General features: G+C 38.6%; 2 protein-coding genes across 4 annotated transcripts in view; one reads left to right on the top strand and one right to left on the bottom strand.

Moving 5' to 3' along the window:
- mtmr9 (myotubularin related protein 9) overlaps positions 1-24,302 on the bottom strand; it is a 42,200-nt gene that overhangs the window by 10,361 nt on the left and 7,537 nt on the right. The window contains exons 1-8 of one of the 3 annotated variants that reach the window (XM_039693378.2): positions 7,479-7,559; positions 6,660-6,865; positions 6,206-6,314; positions 5,801-5,926; positions 3,623-3,796; positions 3,328-3,545; positions 1,969-2,130; positions 1,394-1,535 (exon numbers count right to left, since the gene is read on the bottom strand). In XM_039693378.2, the coding sequence (XP_039549312.1) occupies positions 1,394-1,535; positions 1,969-2,130; positions 3,328-3,545; positions 3,623-3,796; positions 5,801-5,926; positions 6,206-6,314; positions 6,660-6,841 (1,113 nt within the window). In that variant the 5' untranslated portion in view covers positions 6,842-6,865; positions 7,479-7,559. Of the gene's footprint in view, positions 1-1,393; positions 1,536-1,968; positions 2,131-3,327; positions 3,546-3,622; positions 3,797-5,800; positions 5,927-6,205; positions 6,315-6,659; positions 6,866-7,438; positions 7,560-24,302 lie in introns of those variants that run through there. The other 2 variants (XM_039693379.2, XM_089118548.1) reach the window with 2 other exon arrangements.
- Positions 11,507-24,302, top strand: part of xkr6b (XK related 6b) — a 62,378-nt gene continuing 49,582 nt past the window's right edge. The window contains exon 1 of the mRNA XM_039693377.2: positions 11,507-12,512. Coding sequence (XP_039549311.1) covers positions 11,935-12,512 — 578 coding nt within the window. The 5' untranslated portion in view covers positions 11,507-11,934. The remainder of the gene's footprint in view (positions 12,513-24,302) is intronic.

Here is a 24,302-nt window from a genome sequence, read left to right as displayed (position 1 = left end):
CCCTCTAGATGGGTTCACAGCTTGATTGGGTTCTTGTTTTACATACAGAAGGTAGATTGAATGGGGGATCCGGGGGAAGAAACACCTTCAAGGGACACATCACTTTTTGTCATACTTTATAACTTATTTTTAGCCTTTCATCATAGTTGGGAGAATGAGACCATTTTACCAGGCACAGTGAGACACTTAAAATGAGACCAAACATAGTTACTTTTTTTTACACACATTATATTGCTTGGGTTTTAGTGAGTTCTGGGTGAGGAGGAGAAGAAGGGGAGCAGGGGGATGTAATGAGACTGTAAGAGTAAGGTGTGAACTCCACTGTGTGTTATGTCACGGATGTTGCTGTTACATATGCAAGAGGGAGCTTAAATGTTAATTCTCAGGAGAGTCTTTTGCTCTCTCAAGTACCCCTTTCCACCAAAGCAATTTGAGAGCTGGTTCAGAGCCGGTGCCTACGCGCGAACCAGTTCTTTGTGTTTCAACAGCCAAAGAACAGGTTCTCGGCCAGGAAAACTGGTTCCAAAGCGGCACCAACTCTTTGCTGGAGTAGAACCGTTCTTTTACCACGTCATGCTTACTCGGGGGCTGGGACGGGTTTAGACCATCGCAAAGCCAGGAGAAACATTTGCAGAAACACGATGGAGTCTGCCTTCGTAATTGTTATGCTTGAAGTTAACGCAAGCGTTTCTATTTTATTTTTTTTTGTTATTGAAAACATTATAAGCAAAAAAGAAAACAGTCACAATCTAGAATAAATAAATGGAAAGAAAAAAAATACACAAGACAGGGGTACGTAACTAATCAGAAAAGATTACATATCAAAAGAAAAGATAAAAAGACTTACATATTTCAATTGTTTTTAAAGCCTTCTTGGTAGGCCTACACAAGTTAGAGATAATCCCAAAGTAATGTTGTACTTGCAAGCGTTTCTAGCTAAGACGTATGGCGACGTACACAGTGACGTAACAACGTCGTTCCCTGGGCGCTCTAGCCAGTGGAAAAACAAACAGGTTCTGGAAGGGTTCGCAAGTTGAACCAACTTTGAACCAGCACCAGTTCACAACCAGTTATTTTTTGGTGGAAAAGGGGTAAAGGGGGATGCTCAGATGACCTGGCACCTGGCTTACAATATATTTATAAGACTGAATATAAATGTACACTTATGCTCATTCTCTGATGCCCTATGAAAATATTTCTAGTGTGTAAATATAGTGTATAGCCAGTAATCCACAATTTTTTCAGTGCATTCAGGGAATTTCAGTGGAGAGAGCTAGAATGATTTTGACAGTGGGACAGCCTCAGAAATGGCCGACCCCTGGGGAACTAGGGAGCAGATTGAAACAAATCAGGCACATCTAAATGAAAGAGTTTTCCTGGTAACCTCTCTCACCTGTAACCACTCTCGCTCGATCAGCGCCTCAAAGCCACGGATGGTTCTGCATGCCGGATCGAGGATGATCTGGGCGAGAGACGTCACCTGCAGTGTTGAATCAGTGCCCTCCGTGCCATGAACCAGAACTGACGCCCCTTCCCTGCAAAACACCACAAATAACACATATTATACATTATGAAAATGACTTAAGAGAGAAAAGAAAATCATTTTAGCTGTGATTTTTGAGATGTTAAGCACTTCCACTGCTCCCAGTTTGAAATTGCACTCAGTTTGAGATTATTTAGCACACACATTGTGCTACAAACCTGATAATGAACTGCATGCCAAAAAAGCATTTAAAACAGCAGTACTGGTGGTATAAACATAATGATCATTACAGCATGACAACAGCAGTAATTAACACCACAACAAGCTTTGCAACAAATGTGAAACAGGGCGGCAACAGCTTTTGTAATTAACTTAGAACAGAGCTAAAACAGTAATTAACACAGCTGCACAGTATGGCATAAGCCGGTCTGTCTGTGGTGTAATGGGTCTGTGACAGGAGCAGACAGACGTATCAACAGATGTACCTGTCAATGCACTGTGCAGCCAGGCAGGCCGTGGTGAGGATTTCCTTGACATGACTCTGCCAGTTGGAGGCTTCAAGTTTACTGAGCCAGCGGTCCATGCTGTGAGACTGATCATTGCACGCCTCCACCAGCTTTATCAGACTCTCCTGCAGAACATTAGACCTGTGGGAGAACAGCTGTCAGATTATAGTCCCAGTTACAGAACTCATTTGTGCATCTGTGTTTGCCTGCTCGCAAACGATATGCTTCAGCTCTGAATTGGCATTTTAGCTGCAGCTTCAGGCATATGCCTAAAAGATTTTAACTAACAAGTCCCCTGATCAATGTACAGTCTATGATGGTCCAAAGTTTGTTCATTGACTGTCTGATTGATCACATAATTGAGAAGTACTTGGGTAAAGTCTAATCTGACTGGCTGACTGTGTAACTTTATCAGTACCGGGAAACCAAACTGAGTGCTTATGAAATGGTCACTGGATTTGCCAAAGTTTGTCATCAAAGTTAAAACTGCGATGAAATGAGAGAGAAGATTGAGTTATGTTTTAGATTATACTTAATTTACAACGTCAATTTAAAACAAGAAAAATAGACCTTATTGTGAACGATTTGCCCATGTACATACATTTACAAAATAGCTGTAAAACTTATGAATTTGGAAGTATTGTTCATTTTTAGACTGTCAATTTCAACAATTCTTTTTTTTAAATTTGAAGTTGTATCTGTAAACATTACATTAGTTAATGCACTATGAACTAACCTGAATGACACAAGTATAATTAATATATAAGTATATAATATTGATCTTCATATTTATTTAATTTAATTAATAAGTACACTACATTTTCGGTACATTTTGTAAAGTTCAGCACTAGTTTACTTGGAGTATTTTGTTTGTTGTTTTAGTTATTAAGAGCCAGTGCAGTCCAACCAAGTTATTGTTATACGCAAATCTCTAGTTGACGGGATTGGTTACATGGTTTGTGATGTAGGAAATGGGTAGTTTTGAGAAATTTTAAAGATAAATTTACATATGGTTTGTCTTAAAGCATATTAAAAACACCACATTGACAAATAAACAACATTAAAAACTTGATTTTTACCACAGGGGGTATTGTGGAAAATCTCAAAATCAATATACATTTTTCATACTGTACATTATAATGTTGTGGTCTAAATTTACTTCTAACTTAATAAACTATTACTTTTTTTTTTTTTTTTACATTTATTTGGTTATAATAGTATTACATTTTAATATTGGTCATAACATGAAAATGATTATCAGCCAGAATATTAAAGTTATGCATCTCTATTCTCTACTATGGAGTTAGGATGGCTCTGCGGGAATAATTGGATAAACACCTCTCAATGGCTTTATGAATCCTCCTCCATTGCGGGTAGTTGGCTTCCTGTTCAAATCCTCCTCCGCGGGCTTTAGCCTGCTGCGCTACCGCTATAGTCCGTGTGTCGATGATGTAACCACGCTTCCCTGCGCAAAGCGTGGCATTGATCAGTTTCTCGTCTTCTTTGCAGCGGCGCCCATTGGTTCCTGTTAGTGGCTGCGCTGATCGCATCATAACCTGTGGACAGCAAGATAAGAGTCTGAATTAAATAGATAAAAAATTTGAAAAAAACATTTTCAAAGTGCATTTCTAACCATGCCGTTTTTCTTGTGGTAGTAACTGAGCATAGGGAAGCGGCCACCGTGGCGGAAGGAAGCAGCTTTGCAGAGACTTTCATCATCGATGTCTTTGGGCACGGTCAGTAGGGACGGGTATGAGGGGCACACGCTGAAGTCTTTATTGACCTCACTCAGTCTCCATTCATCTGTCTGAGAGAGGACCACAGAGCTCAGGGTCACCTTTACAATTTATACAGTTCCTTTATAAATCAAAAACAGAAAACATAATTCTAACATTCTGATTGTAAACTTATAGGGGTTTAGAATAAACTGACATACACTACAGTACCCTTCAAAAGTTTAAAGTCAATGAGATGAGAAATTAATACTTTTACTCAGCAAGAATACATTTAACTGATCAAAAGTGACACACTTTTATAATGTTACAATGATTTCTATTTCAAATAGAAGTTATTTTGAACATTCTATTCATAAAAGAATCCTTAAAACAATTTCAAAGTTTCCACTAAACTATTAAACAGAAGGATCATGTGACACAGTGAAGATTGGAGTAATGATGCTGAAAATTCAGCTTCGCCATCATATGAATATTACATTTAACAACCTTTTAAAACAGATCATTTAAATTGTAATAGCCATTGACTTCCATATTATGGAAAAAAAAGTATGGAAAAAATCTCAAGGAAGTCAATGTATGCCGTCAACTGTCTGGTTATCAACATTCTTTAAAATATCTTCTTCAGCAGAAGAAACTCATACAGGTCTGGAATAACTTGAGGGTGAGTAAATGATGACAGAATTTTCCTTTTTGGGTGATATATCCTTTACAGTTTTTTTAATCGCTAACATGCGCTTACCCATACTTCAGATACTTTTCTAAACTTTTATGTTTCAGTTTTTTTTTCACCTCTTACTGCACCTCTCACTACTCCTAAACCTCTCACTGGAGTGAGAAGTGCAGTAGCAGTGAGAGGTGGATGCACCTCTCACTGCATCTCTCACTTCACCTCTCACTGCATCTCTCACTGCATCTCTCACTGTACCTCTCACTGAACCTCTCACAGCTACTGCATTTCTCATTGCATCTCTCACTGCATCTCTCACTGCATCTCTCACTGTACCTCTCACAGCTACTGCATTTCTCATTGCACCTCTCACTGCATCTCTCACTGTACCTCTCACTGAACCTCTCACAGCTACTGCATTTCTCATTGCACCTCTCACTGCACCTTTCTCTCCACCTCTCACTGTACCTCTCACTACTCCTGAACCTCTCACTGCATCTCTCATTGCATCCCTCACTGCACCTCTCACTCCATCTCTTTCTGCTCCTGTCACTGCACCTCTCACTACTCCTGAACCTCTCACTGCTCCTGAGGTGCAGGAGAATTGAAAGATGCAGTGAGAGGTGCAGTGAGAGGTGCAGGAGAAGTGAGAGATGCAGGGAAAGATGCAGTGAGAGATGCAGTGAGAGGTGCAGTGAGAGATGCAGGTGCAGTAAGAGGTGCAGTGAAATGTGTGAATGCTATAGCCACAAAAGACAGATGCTGTGCTAATTGTGTTAAGAGTTTTGAAAATGTGACAACTGGTTGGACAAACGCTTGTTAGTGACTGAAAAAAGGGGAATATTCAACAATATTATTGATTTGACTGAACTGACACTATTTGATGCAAACTGAACTGAGCTGGACGACGACATCAATGTTTTTCTCTATAGATAAAAATTAACTAATTTAATAATTAATAATCTTTAAAATGGATCTGAATCAACACTGAACTGACTAGAGATGAACAACTATTTTCTTTTAGAGCTGCTGTAGAGCCGAAATGAGCTGTTTGCATCATAGAATCATTTTCCTGTTATCATTGTGTTGCTTCTTTTGTGCTAAATTTTTGCTTTCTGCTCTGTATTGTATTTCATATATAAATAAAGATGACTTGATAAAGCAGCATTAAGAGTCTTCTTTCAAAAAACTTACCGACCCTACTATGGGTCAACTTTTAAGGGTAGTGTATGAAATACTAGCTGTATTTATTTTAAAATTGGATCTCAGAACATGTAATTATGAGTATCTGTTCCATAGCTTCCCATAAAGAACAATCAAAAACGAACAATGATACACTGAGAAAATGTATCACATTTTTTTTTTTCTGATGACCTAAGTGTCAAGGCTTCCAGGGATAAAACAATACCATAGACTCCAGATCTTTGAAAGCCTCCTCTGGTATGAACAACTGCCATCCATCCTCAATGACCTCAAACAGAGGACGGTAGAAGAAGGGATACATCAGGGACACAGAGTCCAGTGTGGACAGAGCCTGAAAGATGAACCATCATAACCTGAACACTAACAGCATAAACTGATGAGTAGAAATTAGTAGTTCCTCAGGTTATTTGTATCCATTATTACTATTCTGTATTCATATCTACTGCTTACATTAATGTTGTCTTTTCTTAGTCTTCATGAATGTGTTACCGTTGTTCCCTGAATGAACTGTTTCGTTTTTTTTTATTTATTTTTTTATTGCCATGCAATGTGCTAAAAATGACAATAAATTCGACTTTGACTTTATGAGTGAGTACAAATGAAGTCTTACCTCAATTGAGCTGGCAATATTAAGACACTCCTCCATGCCAGGTATGTCCAGCTGAATCACCCGCAGGTCTTTACACTTTACAATAATAGTTCCCAAGGATCCAACAAACCTACACACATTAGGTCAGTAAGACTTTTAAACGTTTTTAGTCTCTTATGCTCACTGTGGCTGCATTTATTTGATCAAAAATAGAGTAAAAACAGTAATATTGTTAAATAATATTACATGAGTTTCTGTTTTCTATTGAACTAAAAAGAAGATATTTTTGAAGAATGCTGGTTATCAAGTATCAACATTCAAAAGATCTTCTTTTGTGTGCAACGGAAGAAAGAAAATCATTTGGAACAACATGAGGGTGAATACATGATGACATGAGGGTGAATACATGATGACAGAATTTAAATTTTTGGGTGAACTATCCCTTTCAGATAACCTTTTGCTATGTCAGTGATACCTTTTCTCAATAGAGTCAATGTTGGTATGAAGCAGCCAGAGCTCCTCAGTGTTATCCTGGCGAGAGGACAAAATGAGGTGATGTCCCGTCAGACACAGAGTTCCCTCCACAGTGGGCATGAAGGGTCGGTGGAGGACCACCCCATCCGCACGAGGGGTTTTGATCAGCTCAGCAAACTCCATGATATTTTGAGAGGGACAAGAAACCTGGGAGAGTCAAATGGGGCATGTAACAGTGATGAATACTGTAATGCATTTGCAATACATTCATTACGTCTAAGATTATTATTATTATTATTATTATTATTATTTTGTGTTGTGTGATTAATTAGCATATATTTAGTTAGTTCTATGTATATACCATTCTTTTTTTTATTTAGCTAAGATGTGTCTGCACTGTTGATTAAGAGTTTTGTTTTTTATGTCTTGTAGAGGTGGATTTTTTATCTAACGTTACTGCAGGCTCCAAAACAAGACAAGCAAAGAGACAGCAGTAAGAAAAATAACACATTCGTCTATTTAACTTAAAGGAGCATAAATAAAACATATATATTTCTTTAGAAACAGTTATTGTAACATCTACAATGTATCTGTACACATTTCTCTCGGCTCGCTGTGTCATCATTCTATGGTCATCACACTGAAAATGTGACAACAAACGTCAAGGGATTTGCAGCTGGGTCGCTCGTCCTAAAATTGTTCAAAGGCACTCGACAGAAAACTGTAAATGCAATGTAACGTTATCTTGTCAAGAACAAAATGTGCATTATAAACATGTACTTAGATTAGATGACAGCGATAACAACAACATTCCTCTCACCAACACTTCCTTGTCGTCCACTCCTTTGTTGGATCTGACAACAACAGACCGCAAGAAAATTTGAAGCAATATCGCCACCTACTGGTTGGGGTGACCACGAGGGAGAATGAGAATATGTAAAAAAAAAAAAGATATGAGAGCTGAATAATCCTATTCTCGCTAAACAATAAAAGCAATTGAGGGATTATTAATATATATATATATATATATATATATATATATATATATATATATATATATATATATATATATATATATATATATATAACAATTTGCAAGTAGGTCTATAAATTACAAAATAATTATATAAATTTAATTTTGTGTTCTCTTCAGGTTTATTAGAATTGACTTCACCAGAAAGACACGATCACAAACGAACACCATGACAAGTTAAACAATGTTATACACAATAGAAGAGATTAGGAACAAGTTTTGGGAGCATTAGGAACATTTGTGGTATTGAACAAACAGTATATATATATATATATATATATATATATATATATATATATATATATTGTGGAGTATATATATAACAGTGTATATATATATATATATATTGTGGAGTGAAAATTCATTTTGTGGTGTGAAATTATTATATGTTCACCAGTGTATTACGTCTACTAAATAAAAATTTTTAAAAAAACTAGGTCTAAAATTATGTTTTATTAACAAAAATCGGGAGAAGCACATTCAGATAATTAACACGGGTGGAGAGCACTCAGCAATCATGATTAAAACATGTATAGACTCAGCAGTCCCACCTCATTTCTCTGACAATTTTACTAGCATCCCTCCACCACCACCCCTTCTCCACTCTTCTAACCACTTCTCCACTTTACATACAGGGGGAGTACTCTGGGTTCGGTCCGAATTCCGAGCTCGGAACTCTCCCCCAGGAGAGCACGCCAAATACGCATTATACTTTATTGTCTTTAATTGTATGTAAGTGTAAACTCGTGAAATAATATCATAATAAATCAGTTTCTCATAATCTTTATGCAACGGACTGTTTTTCTCTCTGTGATATCTTGGAACTGTATTATAAAAAATTGTACTGTACTATAATTTCACAAAGGTTTAATGGGGTTATTCCAGCCCGTTCTCATCCCAAGGCGTCATATATGACATTTCGTTGCACATGGCACCCTTTAGCCTCAATATGAGATGCAGATATGGGCCAGAAGGCGCCTCCTAGTGGTCTAACCCTAATGGTGCCGTGTGTCGGATTTAGACGAAATTTCAAAAGTGTCACTATATGACGCCCTAGGATGAGAACGCGGCACAGGTTATTCTAAAATAAAATAAATAAATAAAATAAAATAAAAAATGTTTCTGCACAACTCTACAGGATAAGTGGTTTGGAGAATGGACGGATTGAAAATTCTATTATATATCTTGGCTCCATTATTTATTTACTGCATTTACTGCATTATATTATTTCAAGCATCTTTGACAGATTTGCAGCATTTACTGTTGACTTAGAGATTTTTTCAGTGAAGTGTGTGTGTCAGTGTGTGTGTGTGCGCAAGTGCACCTGTATGAATCTATACAACAGCTCCTGCTGTAGTCATAGCAGAATCCTGCTGGGAGCAGAGTGGCCTCCTGTTGAGGAGGAAGATGAGAGTGTCTTGAGCACTGTGAGCGATTACAGTCACTGCATTATTTAGCTTGCGTTACATGTGTGCCATGAACCCTACACTCCCCCCAAAAATATGCAGCTCCATTTGCTCTCATTAAAAATGCATGCTGTTTGTGTGTGTGAAAAAAAACTCCCCTGACTAAGAGCTGATATTTTTGCAATTGTAACTCGAGCGTTGTGGAGCTGCAGGCACACATAAGCATACATTTTCATATCATGTTATATCAAGCACAAAAGGTTGTAATATTTTAAATATAACAGTGAAGGCCTGCTTAGGGCATATGATATGGAATGATTATCTGTTTGTATGGCAAACTATACGATTATCCTGATTACTGGTCCTAATATTGTTAAACTGCATCGTAACATTGCAAGATGTAGCATCTCAATCCTTACACTGCATGAAAACAGAAAGCTTTAAAAACAAAGAACTGCTTTTGTCATTTGCCATGTGATCTGAAATAATTGTCTGTTATCATTGTGTGTCACCAAAGACCATAAAGACAGAATGACAGTCCAAAAGAGACGATTTCTCTCTTCTTCAGGCCACTTTGATAGTGCCTTTTTACATTAGTGGCTGAGCTATGCAGCTTATGCCATCATCAAACATTCCTGTGAAGTTCCATCAGCTCTGAAACCCAGAGGAGTCACTGACGCTGAGCTCTAGCTAATTTAAGAACTTCACACCAGACCTGCAGCACTGTGCAAACTCAAAGTCACTGCATTCATGAATGATTTCCTTGGGTACAGGAATCATTTGTGCATGCTAGATGAGGCAGCATCTACTTACTTTCTTAAGTATTCACATCAAATGACCATTGCAGACTTAAACCAATGAGTTGGCACAGGAATGTCATTCACTTGATCATAAAAAATGATGATTACTGTAATGCCAGTGCGAGCCTGTTGGCAGCCATAGTGTGAGATCATCTTATTAATGTAACACAGTGACACTGTCTTAATCCTGGTAATCTTCCCTGCTGCTTCCACAGGTGTTGAGGATTTACAAAGGCTTGTGGGAGGGTGAGACGTTGTGGTGGCATCGGGCAACAGTATTGGGCACTTCTTAGCTGGCAGACAAACCATGCTTTGTTTTGTAATCAGAGCTCAAGCGCAATGTGGTGTGGTTTAGGATAACAGAAATGCTTTGGCAAAGTTTTATTTCCCTATCGTTTGCTCCATCTCACTTGAGTTTGACACTTGGAAGAAACCTGAAACAAGGCATTGAGAAATAGCCGATCTCAGCGTTCAGACGGGCTGCTGATGCCATGGGTTTTTAAAGAATGAAAGGCTGAAGTTAGGAGTCAAACAAATAGTAGGCTATGTGGTTTTCAGCTGTTTGGGAATAGATTAGTGAGACCAACGTGGAGAAAAGTCACAGTTTCAGTTCTGCCTAAAGGGTCTTGTTTGCCGTTTCTAATGTTTTGTTTTGACATTAGAATGTTTTTCTATAAGCATGACATTCATTTTTTTTTTTTTTTTTTGTCAGATCACTAGTAAAAATGTAACTGTGAATCCATCTTGTTTGTGGACAATGACACAAGGACTTTTCTGATGGCACTGATATGTTCATTGGCATAAAAACTTACTTTTACTGTAAGAGATGAACTATATTCTGAGTATGTTACATGGCTTTTGCAGGTAATCTATGTGTGGTGATTTGAGAAATGCACCAAAGCGACTGAGAAAAACTGTAATTAGATGGTTGGATGGTTGTGATTTGATCAAAAATTTAAAATGTTGAACTCTTCTTGCTTTTTTTCAGCAGTGTTGACATTAGTCAATAAGACAACTTCAGTTTTTCTCAGTCGCTTTGGTGCGTTTCAACAGTTAGTTCAACCTCCTGAACATTTTGTCATTTGTGCACATCATAGCAGTTTCTCATTCCTTCCAACAAATTGCAAATGCTTTTGGACATGCATCAATTGCTTTCATACAACTCACTGCTGTTTTATAACATTATCATTTGCTTATGTCATATCAGTCCAAATTAAATATACTTGTGAATGCTGAAGTCACACAATGACCCATACCCCTTGATGATTTTTAAAAAATTTAAATTCGAGAAGACTTAAAATGTCATTTATTCCAATAATAAATATAATCTTATTTTATCTTATCATCTTTTCTTATCATGTCTTATCTTATCTTATTGTATTTAATTGTAGCCTATGTTTTATTATGCATATAGCCCCCCTTTACTGTAAAAAATGTATATCAATATTTATTTCATTAGGCTACATTGGATCTTGATCATCTCGGAAGTCATGATGCACCGAGGAGGAGGATGTGAATGGCAGCCAGCAAAGCCTATGTGATTGTGTTTTTCCACCTGATGATGAGTTTTCCATAAGATCGTGGATCTCTTCTTGAAAGAGTGAGCTCATAGGCTACTTCATTACATCATTCAGCAAACCCAGTCCTGGACTGTTGAGTCGAGCACTAGGTGGCATCCTCGATGAGTAAGCATCTCTCTCTCTTTCTCCAGTCCAGACATCCAGTCAGTGGCGTCGGGTGTCTCAGGGAACAGTCCCTCGCTCGCTCGCTCCCTGTGCGGGGATGCTGCGAGCACAATGTGCAGGTGACAAGATCCCGATTCCAGGAGTTCGTCTCTGACCTGTGCAGGTTCGAGGACGAGTTCAGCGCTGACTTCACTGTCCTGAGCGTCGCAGGAGGAGGATGCTCTGCCTCTCTGGCGTCACCGTCACCCCACAACTCCATGGCTACCTCATTTGGGGTACTCTGGAGAAACAGGTGTCGGGGAAGTGACGTCAAGAGCCTCGGAAACCGGAGGTGTGCGCTTTGGAGAGCAAGATGGCAGCGAAATCCGACGGTCGGGGGGTCGTCACCGGTTTCGCCCAGCTGCACAACCTGGATGATACGGCGGGAAGCTGTGAGGACGACCCGCGGCAGAACAGCTCCTTCCACATCTGCCACTGCTGCAACACCTCGTCGTGCTACTGGGGCTGCCGGAGCGCCTGTCTGCATTACCTCTTGGGCAAGGGGAGAGACGTCAGGCGGCCACCTCACGAGGAGGAGCGCCTGTGGTTGGACTGCCTGTGGATCGTTCTCGCGCTGCTCGTCTTCTTCTGGGACGTGGGTACTGACTTATGGCTCGCGCTCGACTACTACGTCAAGCAGGACTACCTCTGGTGTGGACTCACACTGTTCTTCGTGCTGGTGCCGTCGGTGCTGGTCCAGATCCTGAGCTTCAGGTGGTTCGTGCAGGATTACACGGGGGGCGGCTTGGGCTCCGTGGAGGGTCTCAGCAGCAGCCGAAGGGCCACGTCTGGCACGAGCGCAGGGGTGTACGGCAGGGCCAGATGCTGTCGCGTCTCGGTGTGGGTCTGGCAGACGCTCATACACATCCTTCAGATGGGACAAGTGTGGAGGTAAGCGTCCCGCGTTCACCTGGTATAACCCGTGCAGACAGAGTGGATCACTCGAAGCATGTGCTTTTCTGTGAATGAACATCATGCTCAGGTAAAACATGTGCCATTCATTCGTATGTGCGAAAGTGCATTACTGAGGTGAGTCTCGGTGCATCTGAGGATTCATTCTCCCTCCCTGACTGCTCAACTCTCTCAGACCACTTGGCGAGACGGCCATCGGGTTTTTACAGGCTCCCTCAGGAACGACATCCCTCCTTCCCACGCTCGATACCATCGACACAATTTGCGTTCCTTGATCCTTAATAGTGCATCTCACTGAATCATTATCATCATAGGTGCAGTGCATTATAATGCCAGTCAGTCAGCACAGCGTGTGCGTCTCGAGTGAGGAATAGTTCTGGCGCGTGCGGGGAATATCGTCCGTGACATATTGTACTTAATGTCTGATCCACTAGAAATTATGCGACAGTTTTCCCGCAGCAGACAGACGCAGTGGCCGCATTCACGCGTATGGGGAGGCGTGCAGTTTTGCCAGGCGATTTAGCTTGATTTCGATGCCATTCATTATTCATGTTTGCTTGTGTTCGTGCTTTCTGCTCTTTACGACGTGATTATTGCTGAAAGATGAAGTCCTGTGATCAGTGTCTCACAATTGTCATGATGTCATCGCTTTAAAGGTGTTACAGCATCTCACGCGCTCTCTCTCTCCCTCTGCGTGTGTGTGCAAAATAAATTCCCTCTCATCTTTCATATAGTCACGAAACGGCAGTTGATATTGCCTAGGCTATATGTAATGCAAATGTAGTTAAATCTTGAAAGCCTTATGAAATGCTCATTTACAGTACAAGTTAAAAAAATATTCCCCCAAATTCCCAAACTGGGAGTCCCAATGTAAGATTTTATGAAGATTTATATATTATGTTTATTATATTGTTTAATGTGACCATTTGCGTTACACTGGAATCTAGAACTGACCCCGTAATTCCGCCTGCTCACGTTGATTTTCTGAGGTTGCTATGCAACCAGTTGTACTGGCTACTAGTTTAAAGCTTTTTTGCTCGCGCGTCCTTTCTTTCTTTTTATAGTTTATATAGCTAGGTCTAGTCTTTATATAGCTAGATATAGTAGGATATGCACAAATCAGTATTTTAATAATTTCAGATGTTAGAATACTCGAGTGTCGAACAACACTGAGATTGTGAAGTAGCCATATGGACCCTTAGCTATCCCATAATGCCACATGTGCAAGCACCATTTTCATAAAGTTGAAAAATAAAAAAGGCAGTGGGCTGTGAAGCTCTTTTTTGAATTGCTATAGGTGCTAAGGCAGTTGTCCCACAAATAGCAATAACTTGCACCGATATAAACATTTTGACCAATAATTCTTTATATTTAAAAGCAGGTAGGCCTAACCAATAGGCTATATTGGCCAATAAATCTAAATCCAAATTTTTATATAATTTGTGTGAGCCGGATTACAAGAACAAAAGTCTTCTGTTAAAAGCCATGTCCCAATCTCATTATAATTTTATAGACTTGTGCTGCACATGTTGCACTTAACTGCAACTTTCGTTTTTTTTTTTTAAGTGATTTTAATCATATTTCAAGCAATTCAAAACCATTGAACAGTGCATCTGAAGTGCCTCAGTACATCTGAAGTGTCTCAGATAAAGGAAATAATCCATTATTTATCAGCTTTAATATGTCGGCCACATTTTCTTATTGGGCCGATAACGATAACATTAAAAATGAAAATATATCAGCCGATACTGGTATGGTGGCCGATATATCGTGCATCCCTAACTTTTTGGCCAAATGTGGAAGATAGCTTTCACATCTGGATATGGCATGGCTAAGGCTAAGCACACATTTGGCCAACTTTTCACATGTTTTGCTATGCTTAAGAATTGGAGGGAGTTTTCTTTTGGATCACCATTTGAATTTAGGCATATAGCCCAGATGACAGTACACAACTGAGGATCAAAAGTGGCTTGGCTTAACTTATGGTTAACATAATGGTTCATACTTGGAAAAAACATATAACCTGCTAAAGTCATGTACATTTTGAGGATTATTGCAGTCCATACCTTAACCTATTCAACAACGCTATTGGTTGCTTTGCATCTTACATTGAAGTCCTATTGGTGGATTACAAATGTGACAGCTATATAAAAAAAAGTTATTTCCGTTATTTCCTTTTGCTCTCTCTTCACATCAACAGCCTTTGCCCAAAACAATCTCTTATTAGCTTCAGGTAAGTGCTGTTTTTGGTGTTTTAAACGTTTTTTTTTTTTTTTGTTATTAATATTAAGTAGATATTATTAAGTATAATGTCTAAAAATAGCCAGTTACTAGCCTTAGTTTTGAATAGGAAAGCAATTTATTTTATGTTTTCTTCATTAAAAATGGCTGCACAGCAGCACTCATGCTACTATAGTTGCGTCCCAATTCATATACTTATTTTAAGACATTTTTACACCAAAAATACTATAAAATTCATGCACTACATGGATGAGTACACTGTGCATACATAAAGTGCAGAGGGTAGTGCGTCATTTGGGACACAACTTATGTCTATGGTGTTAGAAACACAGAATGTGTGTTGTGTTGTTTTACAATGATTAGAAATAGGCCTATGCTATGTGCTTGTTTTAAAATTCATCTGATATACAGTATGATACAAATGATATGTTATACTAATGTAATTATTTTTTACCTTCCTTTTCCTGACAGATGGTGAGTGAGAAAGATTGAGGCGACATACTAAAAGAAGCAATTATTGTAAAAGTATTCACACATTTGACACTTCCAACAATGTTTAAGATGCTATATTTAATAAAAATTAAAATGTGCAAGTCCATTTTTTGTGTTTAAGATTATTTGATTTGCTGTGGGTTTTAAATCAATAAAAAAAAGGTGTGGTAAATATGATTAAACAATGGCTTTTGGTCTGTCAGCCACATGTCTCACTGTGGGTGGAATGGGCTTTATGCCCAGCTGCACTACTTCCTGAACTTCAGCCAGCTTCTTGTTTCCTGTCTGCCATTATTGGCCAAATTGATTAATTCAGGTGTGTCTGATTATTGTTGCCATGACAACTGAGGTCAGACACACCTGGATTAATCAATTTGGCCAATAATTGCAGACAGGAAACACGGAGCTGGCTGAAGTTCAGGAAGTAGTGCAGCTGGGCATAAAGCCCATTATGGCACTGTTTTGGTTTAGCTAAAAAAAAGTGCCAGATTTGGCTAGTAACACAATATAATTCATATCACAGCTTTTTATTCGGGCCAAATCTATGGCAAAGTAAATTTGCTGATGGTTAAAGTGTACTTGTTTGGTTCATCATAGGTCAAAGTATGTAGTATGGAAGGTATTACACACCTGCATACCTCCTTCAATGGTCAAGAAATTTGATCTTCATTGAATTCTGTATAAAAGTGGATCCAGCTAATGTAAGGAAATGTTTAGATATGTCTTGCTAGCTACTTCGATGAAAGACTGTTCAAATACTCAAGCACTCATGGTAATACAAAACAGTTACTGCTTCATTGTGCAATAAACACAAACCCCAAATAAAGGCAGTCAGAGGTAGAATGCTCAGCGCGGTGCCAACATCAGAGAAGTGTCTTTTTACTCCTTTTAAGACTGTGAATAAGGTGTCCATATTTAGATTCACAGAGACATCTAAACCAAGTAAGTAAGAAGCTTCTTGCTTCACCGTTCTTATGTCGATCTTGAACTGTTTTGTTTGTGGAATTGCATTGCATCTGTGTGCATTTTCATATTTTCAATGCTCATATTATTGCTTTCAAAATATTTCAAATATCATTACTTTCAAATATCTTGCAAACATTATTATTTTCTAAAAAATAAGCTTCTGAGGCCACACTGTCATCACCTTTTTACTTGTAACAAACTGAACCGATAATGTTCTCAGCAAAAAAAAAAAAAAAAATCAATGAAGTGGAATCACTCAAATCTGTCTTTGGAAAAGCCTCTGACTACTTGACAGATCTGCTAAAGATTTTAGAAAATGTCCATTTTAAGAAAGTGCACGAGTACAATTATCAATCGGATGTTTTTTAATTCATGCTTGGCATGAGAGCTCGGCAATGTCTTTGTTGGCTTCGGTAACTAGTCTGATGCAGCAGCTCCGCTGCCAAGACCTCAAGCCTTTCCAAATCGTCTTGACTTGAGAGTCAGTCAGCGCAAGCGCCTTGAGAGATAAATGGGAAATAATGCTCAATTAAGCAGCCCGGGGCACTGGTTGTATAATTTGTTAGCCATTGGCATAAAAATTGCTGTATGTCTAGTTCAGGCAACTTTTTGAAAACGACTACTGCTCAGGACTCTAATACCCAGCATGTCATGCCCTGGGTAACAGTATCGGTTAGTAAGATTTTGTTTTTTAAATAAATAAATTCTTTAATTCAGTAAGGATGTATTGATTGATCAAAAGGGACAGTAAAGACAGATATAATGCTACAAAAGATTACTATTTTTTTTTTCATCAAAGAATCTTGAAATAAATGTATCACACTTTCTTCCCCCAAAAATATTAAGCAGTACAACGGTTTTCAACATTGATAACAATAAGAAATGTTTATTGAGCATCAAATCATCATATTAGAACAGGGCTGGACTGGGGATAAAATTTGGCCCTGGACAAATCCAACACATCCGGCCCATGAGTTGAACAAATTTCAAATGTGGGAATAAAAAAAAATAAAAATAAAAAAAAACCTGAAGAGAGAAACATTTAAATAAATACATGCATTATTTTTGCTTAACCTGTTCATTATAATTTTACTTAATGATTTCTTCATTATTTAAATTAGGTTATTATTAAATAGGCCTGAATCTGTCATGAAAATAAGTTTGTTTATTAAGGTCGTCATTTAAATGTTTATTATTCACCAACAAATTGTAGAAACATAATTCTGTTGTTAAAAAGTTTATATTAAACAATGCCTTAAGCATAAGTTAAAAGTTTATAAAACTCTGTAAAATTTGAGTGTTGATTACTGACATTTGATTTATTCATTGATTATTAAATAAACTTTCACGGTTTTCCTTTCGAAATTTTCCTTTCGGTGCATTCACTCCTATAAATGTAATACAGGAATCGCAAGAAACATTTTTTTTTTCTTTTAGTTCATTCAACAATGTGTGTAAAACTAATTTAACAAATTTAATTCAAAAATGTAATTTAATCTGCAAATGACTTGACAAATAAAATAAGTTAAATAAGTATAGAAGAAGAAATAGATATTGATATAAATACAGATTACCACTTTTTTTCCATGTATGTTTTGGTGTGCCACCCTAGGATTTTTACTGTCCCGATTTGGCCACCCCATTAAAAAATCCTTGGAGGCACTGAGTGTAATGAATGCGTGCATAATATTGTATGAGTTAAGATGAACATATTGCTGGTTTGGTGTTGATGTAGGGGTAGTTACTGCTGGTGCTGTTGGAGTATCGAAGACAAATAGTTCTAAGACAATCCATGCCTTCCCTACTGTTTTAAGGCTCTTCCTCTGCCTTATTCCTTTTCAGTGCTGTCTGGGTAAAATCATTGCTTTGCTGCTCTGTCCTCCCCATCCACTAGTTAAAGTCATAATATGCACTTTTCTCTTCTCTCCCTTGCTGCCTGTTTCCCCTTTTACATAAATCTCCACTTGACCTCCATTCCTGTCGAGGAAACTGGAGCATCTGTCAGCCTTCCCATTATTAGAGACTTTTCCCCCTTATGCGTGACGTTTAGAGCACACTCCACCCTCCGCAACGTTGGTCTGTTTTCACACTCAATTCTATCGAACCCTGGTCCGTTTGCCTGCATATTACGCCATCGCAAACGTGCACGGCGCATGATAGAGAACAGAACGCGGGTCAATTCTGCAACTATTATGCACAGTTGAGTGGACAGCACATGTTGACTGTGCATGTGTCACAACCCAGACCTCCTCCAGGTAGTCTCTGGTTTGGTACCCCAGAGCGCACTGGGTCCCATGATAGCATTCACATTTGCGATTTTTCCCGGTCTGAACTAAACTGCCAGTGTGAAATCCACCTTATAGTGTCATCATTAAGTACATATATTGTACAGTACATGGGGAACAGGACTGTAAAATAAAGTGCTACCCCAAATTGATTTGATCTATGCTTAAACCACATGACATTTTTAAAGTAATTAAATTGTAACTACTTTTGAAAATGGCCTAAACGTTTTTTTTTTTAACCATATAAAACCAACACACAAAGCATACATTTCTAAGAACTTGGCTTGTGTTTTAAACTATATTTTAAAACTGTCAGTGGTGTCTCAAATCCAAGGATGACACATGACAGAATTAACAATTAGACTTTGTAAAGAGCACTAGGCTACACACATTAATGTAACATTAACACAAGACAATGAACAGAGGACAACTGAAAGCTAAAATACACTGGAGGAAGACGATCAACCAAACAGCGAACAGGTGAGAACTTATGAGAAACTATGACAACTAATGATTCAGTGTCCCAATGCGTAGTGAGCTAGGGTCCTTTCTGTGCTTACCAGTGCCCGAATTCATGTACACAATATACTGATTCACGACCTAGGAAGCTAGTGAACAGATTGAGGCGCACCTATGAACAATGAAGCTATGACTAGAAACTAAACACGATAGAGAAGCGAATTTTTTGGGGGCATTTTTTATGGGCACTCACACTGTCATTGACCCACAAAACACTAAAAACACATACAAATAACTTGGTCTCCAGAGCTTTTTAAGGAGTTCTTAAGGTGCTGCTTTATTCTTCAACTGCCTCAAGAGTTTTATACGAGTAAACAGCCTTCCTTACAGTATAGTAAGTACTGAAGACCCAGCAGTGAGTGGGCTAATCAATGCGATACACTGCTGACATGTCCTCAGATGTGCTTACAGTAAATACTGTACTACTCGCCTGTTATTCACAGCAAACTTGCAAGCATTGTAGAACGGTCTCAGGAGGATGGGCCTTCTCAAAGACCAGCCACACTCCATGAATTCATTTACACACATAAAGGGCTTGCCAGAATATACAAATCATATCATTGAAATCTGCTGTGGAGTATATGTGTGTAATATATGTCATATAAGCCATGTGAATATGATAAATTGTGACAAAATGTGACAACATCGTTTGTGCTAAAGACATGGGGGTGGAGAGATTGACATGATGCAGACATGCTGAAATCAGTCCAACTGACAAAAGCCAAATGCACAATGTAATGTTATGACTAATTGGTAAGTGTTTTCGCTTGTTAGCGTGTTGGTGTGAAGACCAAACTGGGTAATTCATGTGTGCTTCTATCATCTTGGCAGTAAACTGTAATGACTAATTTGTGAGTGTGTTTGCAGATTGGACCACAGTGCGTTGTGAATAATAAAAAAATGTGTTTGATCAAACCAGCTGGGTTTACAAATACGATTATGACCATATGTAGAATGGAGTAGCCTATTAATCTGTGTGTTTCTCTAAAAATGTACATCACTGTCCCTCATGTGTATTAACCAGTGCTTTGTCTTGTTGTGTTTAGCTCATTCAAGTTAAGTCTGTCATATATAGGCTACATACAATTATAATGAGAACATTGTAATTGTGTGCTTGGTACATGACTTTTATTGGTGAGACAAAACTATTTTTTTTTAAATATTTATCGGCCAATATATCGGTTATCGGCTAAAATATAAAGAATTATTTTATCGGCCAAAATTTTCATATCGGTGCATCCCTAATAGTAAGTGAAAACATTTGGTCTTCTTGCCACTCATGTCACTTGTGAGTTGGGGGTGGGGTGAGGTGGATGGGGTGAGGTGGGGTATGGGGTGGGGTATGAGGTGGGGTATGGGGTGAGTTGGGGTATGGGGTATGGGGTGAGGTGGGGTATGGGGTATGGGGTGAGGTGGGGTATGGGGTGGGGTATGAGGTGGGGTATGGGGTGAGGTGGGGTATGGGGTATGGGGTGGGGAATAGGGTGGGGAGTGGGGTGGGGTGGGATATGAGGTGGCATATGAGGTGGGGTATTGGGTGGGTGAGGTGGGGTATGGAGTTTGGGATATGGGGTGTGGTATGAGGTGGGGTATGGGGTGAGGTGGGGTACGGGGTGGGGTATGAGGTGGGGAATGAGGTGGGGTATGAGGTGGGGTATGGGGTGCAGTATGGGATGGGGTATGAGGTGGGGTATGGGGTGGGGTATGGGGTTGGGTATGGGGTAGGGTATGAGGTGGGGTATGGGGTGGGGTAGAGACTGGTTTAGTTGTATGGTTATAGGTGGGTTGTAAGGGCAGTAATCTGTAGGTTCAAAGCTCATGTTTGACTTAAAAGAGTTAATGGGAGATGAAGACACATTTGCTGAGTAAATTCTGGTGCTGCAAACATTAAATCCATAGACTAATTGGCTCTTTCCTATTTGTTTTTTTAATTTGAACTTTGAAAAGATTCGCTTCACGTTTGGATGGAAACCCAGCTATTGGTAGCTTGTCTCTCGTATCTTATCACTCAGTGTATGTGATGACAGACGATAGGAGTCCCCTGAGGCCAGAGAGAGAGACAACCATCAGCTTGCGCACCACCAGTCAGCCATTAACCATTAGACATCACAATATGACCCACAGCTGCCCCTTCTATCTCTCTCGCACACACGCACACACACACACACACACACACACACACACACACACACACGCACACAGGTGTACATGTACTTTTTCAGGAATCTGTAATCCAGAAATAAAATCTCAAGGTTCCAACAGCAGAGAGATCATTAGAGATTCTGTTTCTTCAACACATCCTTCATGCCCTTACATAAATTATTTGCCCTGTGACGTGTGTGTAAGAATCAGTGGGACAGATGACGTCCTCGTGGAGCTAAAAGAGACTTCCATCTCTATCATCAGCTTATAAACATAAATCCGCGTGTTTGCTATGAGACTGTTAAAATTAGAACAAAGAAAGCAAGATTTGAACTGTGAGCGGCTTACAGAATATTAAATCTTATATAGGCGGCTGAGAGTGAGCAGTTTAATGTTCTACGAGTCTAATGTAAGCATCTGGCATTGAATCATAAAGGAAAAATATTAAATATTTTTATAGCAATCCAGTTATTCCGAGAATCATATCAATGACTGCTGGTAATTTCTTTATTGAAAAAAGAACTAAGAAAAGACCTCAGTCTCTTTGTGACCTGACTGAGATGAGGATCTGTTTGTAAAATGCACTTGATGAAGTGTGTTAAAAATCTGATTTGTTTAGCCATGATGAAAGTGTGCTATTTATACAGTCATGACAAAAGAATCTCTGATTAGAATTCAGAGGATAAGAAGTTGGCTGCAGGCTGTCAGGATAAAGCGAGCATCTCTATTGCTGTGGTGTAAATGCAGTCTTTGTAACAATGTTCTGTTTAGGTCTGGAATTTTAATGGACATGGTGAAGAACTAAATAATGAAAAGCTGTGATAATGATTAAATAAATATCCAATGTGATTGTTCGGAAAAGGAGAACAAATGAACACAGGGAAACATGCAGAAAGAGTTGCTGAAAAATCCCCATAATGCACAGACAATACTGGCTACTGTATTTCTTTTCTTGTTATGTATTTTTTTTCTTACAATACAACACAAATTGAAAGCAATATCCTTTTGTTCGAAACAGTTTCTACTGTAAGACATGTTGAAAATACTTGACTAACAAAATTAGTTGAAAAAAAATGATAAAATGCCATGTAAGGATGAAGTGAGGTCAACAAATTTGACTGTTGTTGCGCCTATTTGCAAAATAATGTGGTCTTTTGATAGATAAAGATAAAGCATTAGAAGCTGGCTTTAAAGTCTCCATTAAATCCAAATAAATTGATAATCCTTTTCTTTTTTTTACAGACAGTTGTGGTGTTTATTATAAATTATCTATATGCACATAATTTTTTTTATTCATGTACACTCACAATTTTTAATTAGAAACATTAACCACCCCTCCCCCTCCAAACGATTTTTCTTTCATTCCACAAACCTTTTCACAAATTATTTCCTAAACAAGTTACTGATTTTATTGTAAACGATTTATCCAAGTGTATGTTTCTTTTTTTAATTATTATTATTAAATGTTTCATTTTTTAACAAAATGTCAATTGTATTTTCCAGTGAAATGGCAGACTTCTCTCTGGTGACATATGCTGGACTTCTCCAATCAGTTAATAATTTGAACCCCGCCCCTTTACAGTTGTACCAAAATATACCAATATATATGTAGCGCCTCTCTAGCGTGTTGAACTATAATGAGAGGTGACTATCCTGAGTTCTTTAAACTCTACAAAATAACATAAGTGAGGTTTCACTATTAAACTAATTAGTGTTTAACTTTTGTGAATTAAATGCTCTTTCCGTTTGAATCTCTAGATAAACAGTAATAGTTACACCCTTTAACTGGAAATCAAAGGCAACGTAATTATTATCCGATAAACACTTGAGTATTTAAACCAAAAAACAAATTTTGTCTTAACTTAAAATATCAAAAGAGTCAAGTAACCACAACTGTTATATAAAAGTGTAACAGATTTACTTAGAAAATATAGAAATAGTAAGAAATAGTAATTAAATCTCAATTGTAATCACGTTACTAGATCACAAAGGTATTCACATTCACACTCAACCAAAAAAGGGCCCAAGAAAATAAAATAGCCGGCAACACTTGAATTATAAATACCCCTTAAATGTTCATTGATGCAGGCCTGAATGTAGCTTGGGTACGTTGTAGCCTAAAATCAACTGGCTGCTTCACCACACGGGCCAAACAAAATAATGGTACCTTTTAATGTTATCTCACGCACACTGGATCAAAGCGTCAGCGGCAGAAGACAGATTCCGCAGCAGAAGACAGATTCGCGGGGCAGAGAAGATGAGGAGAAGAGTCACATGGTCGATGATCTGGGCAAAGTCCACCAGACAGTAACGCTATCCGGCTCCGTCGGGTCTTTGATCCTCGTCGTCGATTTCACAACTCCACACGGGCTTAACTAATCGAGGTCGCTAGTCGCTAGCTTATAGAAAAGTCCATGCAAAAACACTAACCACTATATCAGCGGCTAAATTACTTCTTTTCGTCTTTGTGTGCAGAGTAAGCCACTTACACAGACCGAATTATCACCATTAAAGTCTTTCAAGAGTCCTTATCGAACACTTTGACTAAACTGGTCAATTTCAGTAACTTTTTTTCCGAGTTACTCTCCCCGCCCCAAAAACACACGCGGTTCTCCCTCTCTTCCTCCACGCTCTCTCCTTTTTTTTTTTACTTCCCCTTTGACCTCAACTGTGATTGGATACACACAAAACTGTATTTCAAATGAACATATATGAATATATTTCAGCAGTATTATTCAAATGAACATATATGAATATATTTTAACAGTATTATTCAAATGAACATATATGAATATATTTCAGCAGGGTTACACCCTCCCCCTTTTAAATGTCTGAGTGTCCTCATCAGACACTAATAAACTGACAAAGGATTCCTAAGGGCATAATAACTGATCTCTAGTGTTTTCCTATTTTAATGACTATCCCTCGGTGTACTATGGTTAAAGGCTCATCTCTTGATCTACCGGGCTCATCATAAGTAAGTCTAATAGTTGGCTTGGCAGTTCGTTTAGGTCTAGCTTCACTTCTGGGCAGCACTGTATCCTCCTGGACCTCAGATACTTCTTGCTCAGATTCCGACCCAGCTTCACTAGTCTCTTCCAGAGCTACTTCTGGATAAAACTCC

Source organism: Pimephales promelas, chromosome 13, assembly GCF_988280905.1.
Source record: "Pimephales promelas chromosome 13, fPimPro1.hap1.1, whole genome shotgun sequence".
NCBI classification, from domain to species: domain Eukaryota; kingdom Metazoa; phylum Chordata; class Actinopteri; order Cypriniformes; family Leuciscidae; genus Pimephales; species Pimephales promelas.
Note: the sequence above shows the minus strand (reverse complement) of the source record. Positions and strands in the feature narration are given on the sequence as shown.